Here is a 22,720-nt window from a genome sequence, read left to right on the forward strand (position 1 = left end):
GCCACATCGGGCTATTTACAAGTGGCTCTCTTTCGAAAGTGAAGGAAGTTTCGTTAAAAATTCCGTTTGTGTCAACCTCGCTTGCCACGACTCGCTCGAAGCATCCGTTGAAGTGGTTCTTTCATTTCCTCCTTTTTTTGTAAACTTTCTCTATCATTTTTTTTTTGCTTGCAAAGTCTATAGTAAATTTTACTAATGTAAAAAAAAATCTCTATTAAATACTAGATGATATTCTAAGTTATAGATAATATTTCTACTAATTAGCAACAGAGATCATTTATTAATTTTAAAGAGAATTTCATAATTCATAAAATAGCGTTTTTATTCTTATCAAGAGACAAAACTAGCCATTTTTAACATATGTTCGCAATGTTAGTTATTAATCTTTCACTTCAACAGAAAAATGATTGGCGGGCAAAATTATAAGAAAATTACTAAGATATGTGGCAATTTTTTATGTATTTTTTAACTCTGGTATTTTAAACTCACCGATTTTTTTTCGATGATAACAATATCAAAAATTATTAAATTATTAAATTATTCTTCCATTTATTTTTTTATCTCATAATGATTTACATTTTCAAACACTTGAATAGTGTATAAAGAGGATGAATCCATAATAGGTGCACGTAGACTAGATATAGAAAGCGCTGCTTAAAAATGGCCGTATGCATGCCAAATGTAACCAAGATATCATAAACGAGTTCATTTAACGAGGTGGCATATAAAATAGAAAGAGATATATAATGCGAGAGAAACGGGATCGTAGGTGTGACCGAATTCGAGGATATTTAAATTCTCAAATGCCCAAAATCGTCCCATATCTCTCCATCTACACACTGGATTTCCCTATCGAGATAACTTTGCCATTTGCCTAAAGCGTTTCGCGATATGAATGTGTGTGTCTCAATTGCATAAAATAAAAGAAGAAATGCGATCTCGACCCTGGCCGATATATTTAAATGAAATGAAATTTCGAAAATTTATAGACTATTCGTATAAGTTTCATGAGATCCACTCTTAAGATGATAACAATAATAATTGTATTTGTTAGAAATTCTAATGAATTCTAAAAATAATTTAATTTCGAATAAAAAGAATGAAATATTATTTACCAGATTTATTTTGCTTTTGGTGGTAAAATTTACACTATATATGTATTTCAATAAATGTATATAACATTCAGTACATATGTTAACAAAATATATATTTTTTTTTCAACGTAAAAACGTGCAACTTGCCAAAAAAATTAAAGATGATATTTCTTAATTAGCAATATTATTTCTTTCTCCTTTCCCAAATCAAAAATATATCTATTAAAATGCTTATAATATTGTTATGGTTGATTTGGAAAAGTGACCATTTCATGTGATTAGAATTTTTTAAAAAGCGAAACAACGTACGCGGACGTATATCCGAAAGTTAAATAATCGTAGAAAGAGATAATGAGTCTCATTTATTAAATTTTATGTTATTATAAAAATGCAATTTTCGTTCGCACATAATTTTATGTAGATTCACACGCACATTCTCGAGGGTCTTTTCATAATCATCATCCACGCGAAAGGATGAGTCTGCCTCGCTATACAACGTGGCTCGCGCGTCCCGCGTCCGGCTATGCAACGAACATTAATTAAATCGAGCAGGTCGTGTAGAAGAGGGTGGGGAGAGCGTCGGCATCCCTTTGAGCTTGTGGCGGTCACTATCGCAAATTAAAGTCCGGTTTGGCGCGCGTGAAAATAATTCCGCGAACGCGCGCGCAGATTCCGCACGCTCGACTGGATCTCGATTCGGAATATTTATTCGGCGAGCCGGATTTATCGTTGCTCCTCCTACCCCATCGCATCTCTCTAACGCTACCAGATATATCTATATATGTCGCTCGCGAATATCACATCCTGTATGGAAACGCGAATAATCCTCTCGAAAATATCAAAGAGTTCCCGAACGCCCAGTTCTTTCGCAATTCCGACACATGTGCATTGCCCCGTTCTTTGATTCGTCTTTGAATCTTGTTAACTATCGTCAGAATTTCCATTATTGCTCAAGAAGAGTTCTGACGATTTGTGAAATCTTCCACAATAGTGATCTTTTATTTGCGTAAGATATTTTTTAATCATGAAATCTCTTTGTTATATTGAAAGGACTGCAAACATTAATCTCTCAATAATTTCTCTTCTGCGACAAACTATTGTAATTAGACAATTTACTCTTACTACACGCATCGTATTTGTCATATTAAATCGCCACGTAATAGCTCCGATCCATCGCGCAATCTTTACGCAAACTCTATTTTCCCGTCGTCGTAAATTCTCGTTAGATTAAACCCGAGTTTAAACGTTCGGTACACGAACGCGCGCCGTTCTTTTCGGTCTCGGGAAAAGAATCCGCGGTTAAATAAACGCCGTAACGAGCCGCGAGGCAATGGTAATGACGCGGTGGACTTTATCGCGTCGATGGAGGATCCGTAAATTTTCATTAGGCCGACGTGGTACGGGAAAGCTCGGCGATACCCTTCCGGTTCTCTTTTCCCCGTCGCGTTGCCCTCCCAATTTAAAACCCTCCCAGATCTCGCGCGCGCGCGCGCGCGGGTATATTTTTTTTTGTCTCTCGGTCGTCTGCAATCTCGGTCGGCACACTTAATCAACTCTCGTTACGGTTTAATGGCTTAATACCGCATGGTAGCTTTGTCCGCGGATACAGGAATCTCTTGGTCGTGGCTTAATTCAAATTTAAACCGCACCGCACACGACGATACTCTTTATCGGGAGTTCAAATCAGACGAAACGGGATTTCCGACTTATTCTCATGCTGCCTGCTAAATGGTTGTCCGGTGAGCTCCGTCCTTCGACAATTGCTGCAGTTAATTTTTCGCTTCTCTAATAGCTTCTGCAATGGAATCTCGGTATCTTTGCCAGATAATATTCTTATACTATGTAGACAAATATGTTGCTAATTAAATTTCATTATTTCATTATTCGCGATTTTAATTTTGGTTACAAAGTCCATTATAACATTAAAAGATAAAATTTCATGAAAATATTTTTGCAGGAAAAGAGAGTGAAATTTATATAATAGCGAAAGAAACTTTAATCGTACATTGCTCTCTAGAATCATGTGCGATATTTCGATTTCGGCGTAATCTCTCTTTCTCTCTCGTTCCATCTAATTCAGGCTTTATATCTGTCGGTAAATTTTGCATAAACGTTCACCGTCGAGTCGTACTAGCGAAATAGCGATTATGCCGTCTATTATCAAGACTTATTCGGCAAAGTAGGGGCTTCTGCCGAATACTATTCATAACGATCGATATAGTAGAGGTGGTTTCCGTTCTTTTGTGGCGTCCCAGAACTCAGCGGAGCATGGAATACCGTTGTTAACAGCGCGCGGAATATTCATGTATGCGCAAAGTGCATGTGTGAACTGTAACGACGGCAATCAAATTTCGCTACCGCAACAGCGGAGTATGCGACCGCGAGAAAAATTCGAGATAAAAGGGCGAGCGGGATCGAAAGATTATTCGTTGGTGCTCGGTATGGTAAACGCGGTGGCCAGGTTGTTAAAAAAAAAAAAAAAAATAATAATAAAAAAAATTATAGCTTTATGGAAATATGTATTCGGAACTTTGTAGTTGTAAAAGAGAATGAGAGAGAAAAGGCTCAATTCACTTATAGAACGAAAATTGGCGCACAATTTTCTCTCGTGTCCGGCTAAAGTTGCGCGATAACTTCGATCGAATTAATTTTCTCACTTTCAACCGTAATTTCAAAATCAAGTCGATATAATGAAGACGATGATTATTGTAGAGACTATAAAAAAATTATTAAAATTTACATCAGAAAAAGTCCAGTCGTTTTATAAATCATGTTGGCTTAACTCCTCAATCAAATTGATTCTTATAATTTAAACTAAATTGCCATTTGTCGTATGTCGAAACATAACAGAAAATTATAGAAGTGCGTTAGAGTAAATGTAAACGTAGTTAGGGGTCACCATGTGAGCTCGAATGACCGCCATAACGTATGTTATCGATCATCGTCACATGCTTAAGCAGATCATGGATTGTACGTAATTAATGTATGATTACTACGACGACCTCTGCCGTCACCGTGCTCTGGAGAATTTCCGCGACAGCCATCAGGGGACTTGACGCAAATCGATCCGATAATCGCGAGATCGTCGCCATTCCCCGCGGAGTGTGCACTTAACGACCGTTCCAGAAGCGATAAACTGCCGATTCGAATTGCTCGAGCGCCGACTTGCCGCAACCGCGACCCTGGAAGATTCGATCGGAACGACACAGAATTCAATATCCAGAATGCACAAACGGATAGGAGTCTCCGGTTTCATCCGTGCACCCGTATCAATATTGACTCGGCGCCGCTGCCGCTAATACTGACAACCCCGTAACCGGCCGATAGATAGGTTTTGATCAGAAAATTGATCTGTTTAAAGATTACACGCTCGAATATCGATAAGTCGGCCGTCAATTTTTGCCGCGCGAATTACAGCTTGGATGGCGAATATTATGCGAAAAAAAAATAAAGAGAAATAAAAGAAAGAAATTACTGTGAAATTATATGTAATAGAAGTTAGAGAAGTACGGCTTTTTCAAACAATAATATATTAAATGTAACGATCTATACAAATACATTATCTACCTATTGTTAAATTTTATCTTTGCTTATTTTCTCGCATTCCGTTGGAATATTTATGAATATTTGACGTCTTACTGGGCATTTATTACTGTTCAATAAGTATAGCTTATAATCTATTATTAAAGAAAAATAATATAAATACAACACGAATTAACAATACATATAAATAACTGGAGCAAAATGTACATATGTGCAAAAATAATCGAAATAAAATTCTGTGCGTATGTAGCATATTTATATGTGTAAAAAAATTCGGACATGATTACAGTACAGTGTGTCGTGTACGTGTCGATCCGTCTTTGAACGAATGACGGATGTTACGATTGACATGCGACGAGGGGAATCTTTTTTGCGCGCAGCTCGTTATTTTCGGATTAATCTCGAGCCTGTGTACGTCGAAACTCGAAAGAGGGAAGAGTTCGCGTTTCGGCGAGTCGGGACGATGGACGGCGAAAAGAGAAAATAGGCAAAGGAAGGGAAAAGATGTGCAGATTCATTCGCGTACGGACTTCAATTTACGATGTAAATTCTCTGTGGGAGAAATTTTGCAGATTAATTTTCTATCACTGCTTGTCCTTTACGTTGAGCATCAAACATTCTTCCGGCTTTTCTCTTTGTCAGCATCGCGCTTTCTTTTAATGAGAAACAACGTAATAATCGGCCATTGCGTTGGGCTAGCACGAATTTCGATATGATCCGCCTCCGCGAAATGGCGAAATCAACGTGATACTCTAGATTAGCATATTAAAATATGACCTGAATATTCGAGATATAAATATTTTCCGCGCAAGGATAAGAGACTTATGAAGAAATGCTGCTAAACAGTTTCACGAATAAACAAAAAATTAATATATAATATATATTTCGCAATTAAAAAAGAAGTATGTATTATATTGTGTCAAAAAAAAAAAAAAAAAATGCTAAACATTTATACCGTGTATCCTACCAGTTTTTCTTTCAAATATTCTATTTACGATACAATGTTCTGAGAGATATGTATATTCTATGAACAATATATATATATATATACTATATAATTACACCTCCTACTACATATATTATAAAAAATATCGCAGAATGCATTTGTTTTTTTAAACATTCGGTGGCGGTTTTTCACGGACGGATATATGGCACGTGAAAATCCGATGAAAAGCGCCGTTGTAAAAAGTAATCGCGGCGGCAAAAACACGCGTCTGACACGTCGGGGTTGGCCGACTGCGCTCTCCGCCCTTTGATCCCTTTTTTAGTTAGCGATCGCGCGATCGGCGCTAAAAGCACACACCCCGTGAATGTATACGGGTGGCTTGTTCGTCGGGGCGATGGTACCTTTATATCTCGGTCGGAAACACGCTCTCCCCGGTCGAGGGATCAATCTGGGATATTACGTGAGACATTCCCTACCGAGTCAGTCCTCGCCAAGTATTGTATAAATTGCAAGCTCCGTTGGTCCTTTTATTATTTTCGACGCGGCGCGTGTGCGATGTGGACGAAATCGATTCGTCCGTTCATTCGCCAGTTCGGCACATTGGCATTGGATGTTGTAGTCGTATCGCGGGTATACATTTGGTTTATCTAACTCGTCTTATTATCTTTATTATTTCTCGACCGCCACGATTGCTTTTGCCGTATTTCGACTTCGTACCGACGGAAAATATACGAAATTCTCGAATTGGAGAAGCAAGCATCGCGAATTCTCGCACGGAAAACGGGATTAAACGCACTTTGGAGATTTAAGGATGTTTGTTCTCGATATTCGATGCGCGCAAAAATTTTACATTAATCTATCTCTTTCGCAAAATATAATATCATTTCGGTAAATAAATAAATTAATTAATTAACCGATATATAATTCACATACATGATCATGTATTTGAGATGAAAAATTCCATTAAGGATTCAACTTTAAATAATTATCGTTGTGTCTGTCACGAAGGAACAGACGTCACTTTTTAGTCGTGCTCGGAGCGGCGTGTATGACGCTGCGAAAATTTATTCTGCCTGGTTACAGTTCCGCGCACGTGCGCTTCTAGCGCGTCCGTCCCCGCGTATTTGTACGCGTCTCCACACGTATACTGGGCACGTGCAAAGTTGGGGTTCGTGGCAGTTGCCGGTTATGGGGTGTAGTTGGCATGGAGTCAAACAGCGTTCATAATTTACGTAGTTTCGTCAGCGCGACCGCGACGCGACGCGGGGATTACCCGCGCCACGTAGAGCCGGATATCACAACAATTTTACTATGCGTTGCATTCCGACCTAAAACGCCCAGCTGCCATTCCACCGATCCGGCCTTCTCGTCACGGCAAAATATCAAATAGATCCGGCGTAAACGCGCCGGGATCATTTATCAATAAATATTCATCGCGTATCATAAATCATTGCGACTGGGTTATTCACACTTATTCCGTTGCAAGCGCCAAACCTACAAGCGCAGTGACGTGACTTGAATACACCGAGACTGACGTGAAAGTATACAACAGCTCCATCCTTGATAAATATATTTCTGATATATCTATTTATATGTATGCATGCATATGTGTATTTAATGATGATTTTATATTGTACATCAATTTATCTTAAATCACCATAAATTCGATATTTTCCAGTATTTTGAGGTTTTGCAATTTATTGAATTTATCACATTTTAAAATGACAAACCATTATACACTGTATTGTAAAATATGATTTACAGAAGAAATGAATAAACTGTATAATGAAGAAAAAAGCATAAAATTATAAAAAGATCGCGCAATCTAATATGTATAATGTAGCTATAAGATAACGTATAATAAATTATTCTTTCTCTCTCTCTCTCTCTCTCTCTTTATCTCAAAGATATGAAATATAAAAGATATTTTAAGAAATAATATGTTTATTATATCACATACACATATTCCATGCTCGTCGAAAACATATATGGTATTTATTCAATAAAAATATCACAAAAGATTACATTTGTAATTATGCACAGCAAATTCCGGCAGTAGCAGGATTTTCGAGCGGCAAAGCCAGCTCGAGTCGAAATTGAACACGAATGTCCGGCAAACCAAGCACGATTTGTCCAGTCAATCGCGGTAAACGGAAGAATCGGCGTTTTAGGCGAATAACACTCTGCGGGACACGTGACGCAATTTCGTGAAAAATAGAATTGCGCGCGAGCGAGCAACGTGCCTGCTAAACGAATTCTCCGTGGACGTTGTAGATCGCAGGTTGCCAGGACAGGAAAGACGTGATATCGAAAGGGAGTTTCGAAGTTCGCAACGTTGCTCCTGGGGAAGAGGGGGAAGAGAGGGGAAAGACAAGACCTAAGGGAAGCAAACGCAAAGTTTTCAAATATTGCAATTGACGACGGCAAATTTTGCGAACGCAGAAAAATTTGAACCATCGGTTCTTAAAGCCGAATCAGCATTTTCGCTAATACAAAATCCGCGCGAAGTTCAACGGAGTGAGGGTGTACACGTTTTTCAGATTCAGGTTAAAACTTTTTCACCGTGTATCGTCAATAGTAACATTTCAGATGTACTTTATGCGTATCGTCGTATAAAGAAATTTTGCAGAGAAAAAAATCTTGCAAATTATTCCGCGATTTTTTACATATATTCAATCGTTCACTTTTTTTACAATTTAAATAAAAAGCTTAATAGAAAGAAAAGAGTAGTTCTTCAAAAACGTAAATCGTCGATTTATCGCTAGCAACTCAATTTCTGATTTAAACTCTGCTCGCGCACGTTTTCGGATTTATGGAATAAAGTTTGAATTACACGGCGAGTGTGAAGCGCGCACGCGTATTTTACGTCAAAAGTTGCAGAAAAAACGCGACTTATCCGAGGCGTTTCTCCCGATCATATTAAAAGAAGCAGTCCCTCGTGAAAGGACGACGATAACGACAATGCGCGGTACCCTGTGGCAATCGGGGCACGGAATATATAAGTGTACGGAAAGAGCGGACGCCCTCGATTGTCCCGGGTAAGAAAACGGCCGAAACTTCTGCATGTTCGGCTCGCAGCAGTTTAAGTTTCCGCGGGGCCTCAAAGTTATAACGAGAATTGCTCTCTTTCTCTTTCTCTCCCTCTCTTTCTTTCCTGCCGTGAAGTTTTCCATCTCCGAGTTCCATAAGCGCTCCGTACATACCTTTCCCCATTCTTCTCACTCTACCGTGCTGTCTCTCTCAGTCTTTGCATATTTTTTTTTCGCGTAACATCCGTCTCTTTCTCTCATCTCTATTTATACGGCTACTGCGGAATTGTTCGCCTACATACCCTCGCCGAGCTGCATTCGCCCTGCGTAAGCTGTGTGTACATCGCGGACATTTTTTTCCAATGCAAAACCTACTGCCTCTCTCTCTCTCTTTCTTTCCTATTTTCGCTCTCCTCTTTCGGAGAACACTCCTCGCGCTTGTCCCCGTTACCTTTCTTCACGCCGGATATTCGTGCGGCGCGAATAAAATACTGGCATATTTCAGACTTATCGCCCCCTCCTCGTGCTTGCACCGAGTATTCTCAGCTCCTTTATTGCACCTAGTTTCATTCTTTTCCGGTTTACGGTATTACCGTACCCAGCTATTACACGCGTTTTGTCGTTCTTAGCCTTGTCCTGGCACACGCAATACCGCTGGATCCTGCGATTTTACCGTTTTGCGACTCCTCCAGATGCTCGTCCGTGAAGAATAGCATTTTTTTTACTCGATTATATAATGCATAAACGAATACTATCCAAATAAAAAAATATCAATATCTTGATATTAAAAGTACAATATAATAAACATAGAATAATCCAAACTTTTCGCTTCTTTATGTATATTTTGTAGTTAACTTATCAAATATATCTTAAAAAGAAAATTTGATTAATGCAATATTTTTGTCTCTAAGACTTCTTAATTTTCAATTTCAATAATGAATAGAAGGCAAAAACAAATAATATTTTGAAAATTTATTTCGAAAATAAAATCTTATGATATTTCTCGAATACTAAATACAATATTTCTCATATGGATATGCTAGATAAATAAATAAACTATAGTGGTTTCAATAAAGCGGCCTCTATTATTATTTTCATTGACAAGAGAAACATTATTCTTCTGGAAATTTAATTTCGTACGATATACATATTGTGTGCGAACACACACAGCCAAATTTTTAATTTAAACCATTTAAGCCAAATATTTTCATGATTCCTTAATGATTGCGGTAGGCCTTAACGATTGAATGTATATCTTGACAAATGATAATGTATATGTATGTAATAATATTTATAATTACAGGAATTATAATTATATGCACCCTCAATAAAGCTTTACGCACTGTTTTATCTTTAATAACAATAGTAGAAATATTATTGTAAACATTACAATTTATGTAAATGATATTAATCTGTTTTATAATATACTCATGAATGTATCTCATCACAGAGTGAGAGAGAGAGAGAGAGAGTATTCTCCAAGATGATTTAATGGTTTGTTTCCGTATTACGATTATCGTCAGTAAACGGCTTGAATTAATTTCCATGTGTCTGATTATTGATACTGTCACACTACTGTAGAAATCCTATTACACTGTCAGATTGTTGCGCTTAAGTACCAAACGGTACTTTGAGTAAGACCCGCAATATAATCGATATTGAATGGTTGGAATGGTATCAGCCGTTTGACCCGCGTTCATTTACAATGACATTGTCGCTATTTGTCAAATCTTATGTTATCCAACAATCAAGAACGAGAGACTTATAATTCATTCGGAAGATAATTAGCGCAATGCGATACAAATATCTATAATATCAAATTAGGAGATATAATTCTGATATATATAAAGAAAAAGAAATTTATATAATAAATTTTTAAATATATTAAAAATTATATATTTTAAATAAAAATAAATCTCAAGTTATAACATATATAGATAAAAATTTTTCAATTTCAATGGATAGATCCGAACAACAGTTTCTCATTTTTCGAGTCTTCGCGTTTTTTAATGGGACTAATCTCATCTAAAGTTTTCTAATTTTCGTAATAAAAAGAATTAAGCTATTTTTACGACTTTGAAAAACCGTGCCATTCTCTTTATTGTCTAAAAGTGATTCGCCGTAACGTTCCTTACAGCGAGAACGTGGGTGCTATGAGAAGAAGAGAGTCAGGATGCGGAACGGGCGTGCCCGAGAATGGGCTCGGATAGCGGTGCCGTTTCAAGTAGCATTTCCTTGGCACAAACGACCCTCTTAATCAATCGCTAGCACCTCTCTTCTTCTCTCGACAGAGCACGACTCTACAGCCCGAGCTGCGCGCAGCACCGTCCTCCACCTCTTGCTGCCGGAAGTCTAAAGCCCCCGTAACAAGCCGCAACTTCGATAAATCTCCCCGCAACGTTTTTCTTTTCCCGGGAGCCGCGATTCCGCGGCATTAGTAAGAACGAAAGGAGAAAGGCGAAGGAACGATATATCGCGGATCGATTTTGGCGAAGACACTCGAGGGACACGATACGAACGGGAAGGGTGAAGGACCTCCAGGAGAAAAACTTATGAAAATCCGGGGATTTATGGCAACGTGCGGGCGAGAATCGGGCCGCACTGTCGTGGTTCGGCTCTGACAAATCGTCTGGAAGTTAACGTTCTCGATCGTCCCTAGATCACCTTTCCGCAAAGACGGATCCCTCCCTCTTTTAAAAAATGAAAAAACTTCCGACCCTTTTTCGATATCCGTATTTCGTATCGAAAGTTGTGTATGCGTCTCACTTTGACAGTACAAGCTTTCGACAAGGTTGTTTCTTTTTCCAAAAGTCGGGGAATCAATAAACGCTGTGATATCGGTTTCAAACTTTTTTTTCATCTAAATAAGTTTGGAGAGTTACATTATATACAATAGTTTAGGCAAAGGGGCGCGTTTTCTCGTGAAATTCGCATCGTAAAGAACGAAAAATGATATACTAAAATTGCGATCGAGCATTATAAAGTCTCAAAACGAATCGAATGAATAAGTATGATGTAAATAGGAGGTTAATATCGGACTTCATCATAAAATTTCTCGATCTGCACATATTTCTCAAGTTAATATAACAAGATCAAATTTCTTTTCCGATAAATATAGAAAATTGCCATTTTACATTCAATTTCAAGTTTGAATTGTGATGAAAAAATTTCAAATTTCAGAAAATTTCGATTAATTCATAGTATTGAAAAACATTTTTTTTTCCAACGCTTGTGTTTTTCACAAAAACCAATATCCAGAGATATGAACTTTAAATTGATTCTAAAACTTGTCGGTAAATCTTGAAACTGAAAGAAAGAGTGATAGCAATCTGGGACATTTTATATAAAAAGATAGGTACGTAGAAATTTTCCACAAAGTATTTGCCCTTCCGTATCTCCAAATTTGAAATATAATCTCTGATTGCTGAAAAATATCTAAAATAATCTCCTGGCGTCATTCAATCTTTGAGAAGAACTCGCTTGTCTCTCACGAAATTTTTCGAATTTTTCGTATCGACGACCGTCCGTAAAAAGATCCAACGAAGTAATAGAATTACTTCGAAGGAGAAGGAACATGAGTGCTCCGGTTGAATGGAAAATGGCAACTACAAGGAAGGTCTAAAAGTTTCAAGCTTCGGAAAACCGGAAAGATTGCGAGTTTAAGCATCGACATAAACGATTCGGCTTCTTGCTTTCCGCGCTCGAGAAACGATCCGATCCGAATAGTCACCTGCGCCGCTTAGAAGGAAGCAATAACCGTTTGATTCCGGGCATTTCTAAAGTCGAGGTCTCAATTGCTAGACTTTCCGTTCGTAAAAACAGATAAAATCAGGAAGCTCGCTGTACTCAATGGCGAACATATAATTCCAAGATCCACGGCCCGCTTTCTTTTATCAATTTATTACAGTCTATTTATTTTCGTATCCATTTTTATCCTTCATTCTTAGATCAATTTGAAATTAGAGAACATCCTGAGTATATCTCCATGACAATCGATCAGTTCTTTAAAATTGTAGAGACTGACAAACACAGATTGTTCTTAAATTTATAGGCAAATGTCTTAATTTTAAAGATTAAAGATGCGAAAAGAATGTACAAATATGGTTAATATTATATAAATCATGTAATCGACTTTGTGGATTTCATCGTCAAGAACACTTATAGGTTACGCGAGTAAATCATTTTGTCTGGGAGAAGTCTCGAATGTGATCACATAAAGTAAGAATTACTGTAATCCGTCGAAATAATTCTGCATTAGAGCACACATGACTTCGGATACCGCGGCTAATCTACTTAGATCCAGAAGCGAGTGCTCTTCGCGAGATTTGAACGCGATCGTAAAAATACGAGAGGCGCGACCTCCATTATAATAAATTCCAACCCAACCAATATAAATTTATACGTATTATAAGTCAATTATTTATTAGCGCTGCTGCAATTCAGGAATAATCGAGAAAAAAATCTTTTCAGACTTCTCGCAACAAATCACGATGAAAAGAAAGGCAAATAAACAAAATAGCGGATCCACGTGCGCAATCTTAATTCGAAAAAGCTTAAATTCCGATAAAAAATAGAATGTTCAATTATATTCAATTATATTCCGTAGAGAAATTGATTTTTTCAAGGTTATAAAGAATATAATATAACTCTATGCGTGTTATTAATAATTTAAATAATATTTTATAATATTATTTGTTTTGTAATATATTTTTATGCATCGCTTATTAGCTTCATCTACAATAAACGTTATAGACTCGTTATTTTCTTAGAATTAGTTGATCAATTGTAGCAGCTTTTATATCAAACCATCTTCTACGATATCATAACAAGCATGCGCGTGCGTATCGTGTTTGATCAGTAAGCAAACGCGAAAAGAGGATAAGAGGACTCACCTGTGCCAGCCGCTCCTAGCCTCAGGACTGCATCGCTTTGAAGAGAAATAGACAAAGTGGCGGTGTCCTCGAGGCGGGCGAGAACCTCTTCCGGAATGTCCTCGGGTTCGCGGAGGCGGAGGGTGACCTCACCCCCGCCTCCGCCACCCTGGCCACCTCCACCCCCGGGACTCGTCGACGCCGAGTACATGAACACAGATCCGTATCCATGTAATGACTGTAGCGGCAGCCTCACGCCGCCCACTTCCCCGACCGGACCCTGAAAATCCAAAGATAAATCCCGTCGTTAGAAAGCTGGATAGTAATAGAAATAATAATTTTAATCGTGAAATTAGCAAATTCTTTATTTTAAATCATACACAAGTTTATAAATATTTATAAAAATATATATACTTAAAACAAATATATAAATATTATAAAAAATAACCATTTATATGATTTATTAATGATATATATTATTATTCTATTATTTATCAATTTTCGACAGTCTTTTTAACACATAAATTGATAAAATATAACGAATTCAAACGGTAACTTTTTCTAACAATATTCATTAATTTAATTTCCATGAAAAATAACTTTGCAGAAGAAAAACATTATATTTTAGTGGATTATACAGTTTTATAGGAAGTTCAATAACAGAATCATGAGAATTCATATATTATAAAAAACTAACAACGCATTTTACGCATGAAACACATAGACGGAAATATATATATATATATAAAACTCCGTTCTATTTTGCCGAATAAAACGATGGAGAAAACACTTGACACGTGCGTTCCCGCAGAGAAACATCGAGAAGTCGCATAATATTTGCCGCGGAATTCGATTAGCCGGGATGAGTGGCCGGAAGGCGCGTCCGAATCGATCGTATATTAAATTCACACGTCATATTAAATTTAAGGCCACAATACGACCCTTCGTCCGGCCGTATCCCGTGGGAAGACCCTTTTCTCGTTTTCTCTCTTTTGTGTCGTTTCTCTCGACTCTTGTCTCACTTTTGACGCGACCATCGCCACCGCAAGCAAACGTTCTCTTTTACGAGCGGAAATATTTTGCCAATTTCGCTGTCGATGCAAATTTCAATTCACGAGCGTCAATATTTGCTGACTCGCGCCGAAAAAGGATTTTGATGTACCGGCATTTTTATCCGCCATCGTCTCGCGCGCTTTGACTTCCGGGCGAGAAAGGCTCCACGTATCGATGAACAACAAAGACAGAGAATTTCTGGACGAATAGGATAATGAAACAGGTCTTTTCTCCCACTCAAGATCACGATAAAAAGAGAAAAAAAAGAACAGACATACACGGATCTTCCTGGACTCGATTCGCTGCTTAAGATATTATTTTAATGGAACGGAGAGATTTCAATTACGTGTTTCTCCGCGTTGCGTCGTTCCTGGTTTCTGGCCGTCGGAAATAATAAGAAATATCGAAGAAACGTGGTGAGATAATAATAGTCCATATTGCTCGGAAAAAGCGCGACGCGATATCCAGATAGGATGGAAATTGTCCGGTGTTTTGTGGCGCGCGATCGATCAATAAGTTAATATCATTGTCAGAGAAATGGGATTATAGTGTTCACTATAAATAAATTATTCTGTTATTCCCCCAAATTCGCTAGAGAGAGAAAGAAAGAGAGAGAAAGATAATATCGCCTTCGGCAAAGTTCATCGATTGCGCGGCCCATCGTGCAAAAGTCAGTATTAATAAGGATATACTTTATTAAAATATAATGTCTACAAAAAGTTTCTTATATAAAAGATTATAAGAGAATATATTTTTTGGGATAAAATAAAAAATGTCTGTTTTGCAAGAGCAAATACTGAAAAAAATATGATCAACAACGATCTTTCTGCCATAAGCAAACTGATAGAAATAACTAGCATGTTACATCGTCATTGATGATAAAAAAACTGTATTTTTCGAAAATGCGCGTGCAACGTCAAAGCTAAACACGGGTATGTTTGTGCCGGACATAAATTTGAAATAACAGATGTTGTTGGTTTCTGTAAACAGGAAAGTCGACCGAATCCAACAAACTGACGAGAATTAAAAATATCAGTATAATACTGATACAAGGTTTACTGGAAATGTTTGTGGAACTCGGGCACGTATAAATGCTATCTGTATAAAGGCAACGCGCCGCTGGAGAGTACAAACACTGGTTTTAATTCCGACGCGAATCTATACAGATGGAACGTACAAACAGAGAATGCTCCGTTCATCGATTACAATATTATATGCTATAATTAATAAAAAAATATGATGTATAGAAAAAAATCAGTGTATTGACAAAAATAAAAAAAAAATAAAAAATAGATCTTTAAATATATTTCTATCAAAAATTATTAAAGTACTATTATTATTACCTCATACGTGATCCTCTTATTAGCTTATAAGCTTATTATTATAAATATACTTTTACACGTAATCCTGCATTTCTACACAGTTGTTGTAGAAACATATATATAAAAAAATACATGAAAAATCTATTTCTGACAAGTTTTACAAAATATCAAGTACGATTTTTCTTCGTAGACCATCTGTAATATTTCCACACACGATACGCTCTCTTATATTAAAAAAAAATTTAATGTTTCGCGCATATATTATCCCTAATACCGATTTAATGATCAGCGTGTATCCGCTGGCGCGAATTCTCCCATTGTTAGTGGTCGAGATACGAACCGCGCGTGTTCTCTCTCTATTATTTACGTAAATTGATTCGTACCACCGACTATTTCCACATCACGTATTCGCGGCCGGCATTATAGACGGCAAGAGCAAAGCCCATCGCGCCCCCCGTGCGATGAGAGCAATTTATTTTAATGGTCATTTTCGTAATGGGTCTTTGAACAGGGCGCATGAACATTTCTGAATAGGCCACGTATACACCGTAACACGGCATACATATCCTCTGCCATACCCTTCCGTTATGCACGTGGTCGACGCGCCATGCGCAAGGGGCCGTAGTGAGAATGCACGGTAACTGTGCCAATTCGCGAAAATGGTAGCACCTGCTACCGGAAACAATACCCACCACCGCCTCTACACTTTTCCATTTTAGCAGCCGCGCGAAAACTTTTCCGTCCCTTCTCCGCTTTTTCCCGTTTTTATGGCCGGCATTGTAGCCTCGCCGGGGAATCCGGTACAATTGGCGAAAACCTCAACCCATTTATGACGCTCGAGGATCATTTCCATGAAATTGCCATTAATTGAATCTGTCATGACAACGGTGATTTATGTCACGCGGCGTTTTCGGGAAAACATTTTTGTAATGTAAGAACGACGCTCGATCCTATCGAGTTTACAATTAGTTATTTCATTTATCATATACGAATATATGTTAGCCGATAAATGATATTTTTCTCTCTCCGTCTGATCATCGTCTCGGCGAGAAAATTTTTTTTATCAGAATCACTCTTGCCACGAATACTGAATAAACGGGAGAAGCGATACCGAGGGACGCCAGAAGTTAAATCGATTTCAAGTTCACTGAAAGGACGAAAGGATTCTACGATTCGACTTCCGTCGTTGCAGCAAAAGCGAGCTTCAAAGTCGGAATCGGGCGTTCTCGCTCGGCAAGGCGGAAGATTACGGTGATAGATACGGCGGGCAGATCGCTGAGAGAAAAGGTAGACGTCATTCTCGATACACGAGCTCGATCAAGGACGAAAGTCCCCCTCGGTGGATACTCGGATAAATATCCATATTACTCGCGGGACTTTTTGAAAAGAGATCTGATATATTATAAGACGCTTCGTATCAATTTATACAATGACGTCAATTTTTGCACAGGATTTTTCATTGCTCTTCGGTGAATCGTTTCTCATGCACCAAATATGCCGTTTCATTGTTTGCGCACTCGTCATCTGCTTCTCTTTGAGTAGCTTTATCTTGACATCTAAAAGCCACTGATAAAACCGATTGATGAAATCATGTTGCTTAAAGTCAAAGTAAACCAAAGTTGCATAAAGTTAAAGTTTGCTAGAGATCAAAGAAAAGTTATCGCGCGGAAAAATAATATTTCTTATATAAAAAAATTATATTTTCTACAACGCACAGATACACACAATTCCGATATAATATCTCTAGCAAAAATACAAATGTAAAAATATGATTCTAGATAGAAAGCGTGAAAAGAAATGAAAGCGAAGAAGAAAATAATACCTAACTATAGAGTGTAGATCATAGCTTAAAAATGATTTTACCACGTCCAATTTTATTTTAATGGATATAATAATTTTTCACGAATTGTCGACGCTTGGAATCGCTTCCGGATGACGAAGAGCCAAGTATTCGGGATTTAGGAAGAAGTAATAATAAACGGAAACTACAACCCTCGGAAGCCTGATAAATTTTATTCCCGCGCGTATGCAAATTGACAAATTGAATTTCACCTCGCGCCCCGTTCCCAAATAAAAGAGAGCGATACGAGCCGATATATGGGTCCGCAAAAAATCGAATGAAAAGCGGATATGGCCGCGATTTCACGCTGTTGCGCGATTCCGATTTCAGAACATTAATCAGCATCCTTCGATCCGGAATTTCCAATAAACCGCGCCCAAGTATCGAGTGATTATTTACGAGACGCCACAAATACGCGACAATTATTTCGATTTCATCTCTTTATCTTTGAGAACATACGCTATTTTTCTTCGTGTACATCGTGTTACTTCTCTCTAAAAAAGGACTTAAACGGACAGCTTTGGCACACATTCCAAACATAAAAAAATTTCGACCGAAGATAAGAGAGAAAGATAATCGAACAATATATTTTTATAGCTCTATTAAAACACGATAGCATACAGATTTGGCGAACGTTCAAGACATTGCATGCTCCGCCGAAGAAGATCACGGAGTTCAAAGTATAAATCGGAGCAGCAGAGGAATTTTCGTGTCCATCGACGCGAAGAATGAATATAGAAAAGTCGGAGATATCGCGATCGCCCTACGTACGTACAGCGAGCTGCCAAGTCCCTTCTTGCACGACAAACAACCGGAAATGTAGCCGTAACAATGCGGATATACGCCGGTGCGGCCGCATGCGCGAGCTTTCGCGTATCGCACGCACAACGGACGCGACGCAGATTTCCTCGGCTATAACGCAAAATACGAGAAACGCGCTCGTAAACGGGCGATCCCCTCCTCCTCTCTCTCTCTCGCTCTCGCTTCCATCTCGCTCGGAAAATCGAAGCGACTCGCGTAGCGCATCGCGGTCTATACGAACTTTACTAAATGGAGAGTGCACCAAAAGGATTATCCAGCGACGAGCGGACGGCGTTTCGGATATCGAGGATCGGCATCGATCGAGTTCGTTTACGGCACGGACCATTGGGGTTACAAATCAAAGAGCTGGACCAATCGGATTCCATGGAAAAATGCGAATTGCGCGCGACGATGGAACGCATATTGTACGCAGATAGGCAGATAGATAGATAGGTAGATATTTTAATGCGAAAAATCGCGCGCATTTACGTGGAAGAGCTCTCCACGGATGTGTGTGTTGTTAAAACACAAATGCGGGAACCAAAAAATATTTGAATCCAACATCTCAATGTAGATGGATGCTACATTGAATCGTAGAACGTTATGCGTAAAATATCTTTCATTTGCACGTGCTTATAATAACGCAAAAATAACCCCAATATTTTAACTCCTGAAGAAAAATATATTTCAAATTGACCCGATCACACACATATATATACATATATATATATACAAAAAGACATACGTATGTGTATATATATATATATATATATATATATATATACATATTGATTTATTAATTAATTCAATTAATATCAATTAAAGAATTAAGTAAAAGATTATTCAAATGACGATTTAGGAAATCTCGCATTTTCTAGCGAGTAATCGAGCAAGCATGAGCGAGATTTGCAAGTGACATGAGAATCAACAGCAATATATTCTTTGTTCGCCGTTTTCCAGAGCACAAATGACAGAGGCGTGAAAATGCTTACGACAGGCGGAACGGTTGGACGATCTCGCTTTGTGCATTTGACGCAGCTGCATATTGCAGCAACAGCAGCAGCAGCCGGCAGTTGCTCGTCACTGGAAAATTTACGGCGGCTTCTTCCTCGTCGCGTCGTTTTCGCGGTCTTCCGTTCCGCTATGACGTCTACGATTTCGTCCTATCATCGTAACACGCGTTTTAACCGTGAAACTATATAATGATAAAGCTTCAATTCCAAGGACATATAACGCTAAAAATATTACAAACGCTAATCGACAATTGGTATGAGGCGAAAGAGGAACAAAATTATTATCCATCACAAAATACATTAATTTGTATATAATCATTTTTTTTTGTGTTATAGGATATCTTATTAATTCAAAACAATTTTCATTTCGTAACACAAATATATATTGCCTTACAATAAATAAGTCATTGAAATAAATTAATACTAATAGTTTGCTTAATACGCTATATAAAAGCTTACAAAATGTGAGTAATCAAAGTATTTATATCGTTACAGATATAAAAATGCGCGTGAAATTTATAGCGTAACGAGCGCGAATAAATGCAAACTGTTTGGTCTTTTAAAGTTGAAATTTATTCGCGAAAAAAAAACAACAACAGAATAACACTTTTATGGAAGATCTCTTTTCTCCATTGTCACAGGTTATTTTAACATAACCAATTACGCCAATAGCGATGCTCTGCTATGAAGCGAGAAAATGCTCGATAGCATATCGATACATCGTTATAAAGATAAATATTTGATAGCACTTATGCGAAGAAAAACAAAGACGAGAATGACGGAATGAAATAATAAGAGCCAATTACAAATGATGTATACGAACAAGCATCAATGAATATAAAAAATATATTTTTTATATCTTACACCTCCATTTTGTGCCAAGTATACTATAACGAGAATCCGTTTCTTTTCATTTTACTAATAAAATATCTAGGCCAATGTTCGCTCATACAAATAACAAAATTATAGAATTTTATACAAAAAGATATGTATGTTGAGATAAGTAACATAAATTATATTACTATAATTACCTTAATTATAGATTTGCAAATTTTTCTAAGTTATTTTCACTATTGGGGGGAAAACAACAGAAAACAAAAAATTATTTTTTGCACTCATTTCTCTCTCTCTCTCTCTCTCTCTCTCTCTCTCTCTCTCTCCGCTACTCGTATTCTCGCTTTTCACCAACTATGTTCTCATGGGAAAAGGACGCTCGACGAAAAATTCTAGCATCGTCCATGGACGGGCGGTCGCGTTCGCATTTAAAGCGTTCGGGCAATGAATCATTGTGTTGCGAAAAACGGGTGTATCCGGTTGCAGCGACGGCCGTTGCATGGCTGGCTGTGTACCAGTCATGCCGCGAACATTGTTTACAAGGTATGTATCTGCGAGCCATCGGGTAACGCATGCGACACGTGTAACGGCGCCGTTCCCTTTTTTCCCTTTCTCATTCCGCGTACCAGCGGCGTACACTAAATTATATGCAGCAATAGAGTGTCATGGGGTTGTCTACAACATGCCGCGGGAAACAGAGATTTCACGAAGATCGCGAACCGTTTGCGGGAGATGCGGTTAAATTCCTTCTCGACGTGAAAAATTTATCTCTCGATTAAAGCGGCCAAAAATACGTATGCCAAAATGAATACGTCAGGTAAGTTATATTAAATTGAAGTCACTGAAACGCTTTATCTCGCAATATACTGTGTGCTGAAACGAAAATTGAAGTAAACCGAAATATGTTATCATCTTTACACCGCGTCTGGAATAGAACGGCATAATTCTACTTGCATACTTTGCAAGCACACATTTAACTTCTCATGTACAAATATTTTATTAGTTTGTGTACGTGTGTTTAATTCAATATAATATCCGACATTTCTCAGAAAATTTGTGAATATAAAATATTTATTTATGAAACTTTATAAAAGTAACTATTATTTTAAAAAATAATTGTGTAAATATTAAAATAATCATCTTAATAGAGTCGAGAGACGTATGCGATGCTGTCGAAGTGCATCGCTACGCGGTAAACCGACACGTATATATCGATCAAATGCATTTCGACTCGTGTAAAAACTTTGTAGAACATAGTCGCGCGATAGCATTGCAATATATACGCAGTATGCGAAGAGTAACGGAACGGCACGTACCGCGACGCGTATAAATGTTCGCGCGATGAATTATCGTTGGAAAAGGGGTGCATCCAACGGTAAACAGCGAATCCCACTGCATATCGCACATTGTTTACAACTCGAAGTGAGCACCGTTGGTGCATCGCGCGTTCGCTTTATGTCACTTCACTATCAGCCTACACGACGCACTCGTATCCGTCTACACCCCTTTTTTTTTCCTCCGCGTGACAAATAAAACGCGTTCTACCCGTTAAATCGCTTGTATTCAAGGTGCAACGCAAAAACGCGAAACGTCATCGTAACGTATGAGATACAGATACAGTTTTCGTGAAAATCGAATGTCGTCGCGCAACCGTGCGCGCGATAACGTGTTCCCAATTTGAGCGAAACGACGTGCGAAAAAGCAGCGGCGAATATAACGCGAACGTGACATTATGATTACGATGTAACGGGTGCTTAACGCGTTACCAAGTTTATTCCAGAAAAGATAACAGGAAGCCTACAAAAGTGATGCAGCCTCTGGGGAAATTATCTCGCTAAGATCACCTTCCGAGGAACTCAACGCCTTTTGCTTCTGGGTTAAAAGAAAAATTACACGTCTGTGTCAAGGAAAAGTTATTAGGGCAAAAAACATTATTATTATTATTATTATTATTATTATAATATACGTTATTATCGCGAGATCCTGATATAATATATAAATCTCATTTCGTATTTGATCCGTCGATACGATATTTTTATCAAAATACTATTCTTTGAGATAGCGAAGGATGAAAGAAACTGAATATGAAAATCAACTATTAAACTTATTATAAGAATAAAGTTTCAGTTTTTTTTTTTTTTTTTTTTTTTAATTTTAATCGAATCGAGATTAAGAAATGAAAATTGATTTAGACTTGGGACGGATTCGCGTGGTTCACATCGACGGAGCAAACGAAACGGAAAAAAAAACCACCACGCGGAATCGATTAAAAATTCCATTGGGAATTGCATGCGCGCGCGTATACCCGTACGCACACTATCGTCTCGTCTTGCGTATGTTAACTTCATCCCTGGCTGCCCGATTGTGCCTGCAA

The 22,720-nt window shown here is 37.9% G+C and overlaps 1 protein-coding gene across 1 annotated transcript in view; it reads right to left on the reverse strand.

Annotated features, from left to right (window-relative positions):
* LOC138941807 (zinc finger protein 541) overlaps positions 1-22,720 on the reverse strand; it is a 356,780-nt gene that overhangs the window by 124,129 nt on the left and 209,931 nt on the right. The window contains exon 5 of the mRNA XM_070311688.1: positions 13,505-13,763. Coding sequence (XP_070167789.1) covers positions 13,505-13,763 — 259 coding nt within the window. The remainder of the gene's footprint in view (positions 1-13,504; positions 13,764-22,720) is intronic.

The sequence above is a fragment of the Polyergus mexicanus genome, unplaced genomic scaffold (genome assembly GCF_030449975.1).
Source record: "Polyergus mexicanus isolate NDT 795.1 unplaced genomic scaffold, iyPolMexi1.0 SCAF_2, whole genome shotgun sequence".
In the NCBI taxonomy this organism is placed as follows: Eukaryota; Metazoa; Arthropoda; class Insecta; order Hymenoptera; family Formicidae; genus Polyergus; species Polyergus mexicanus.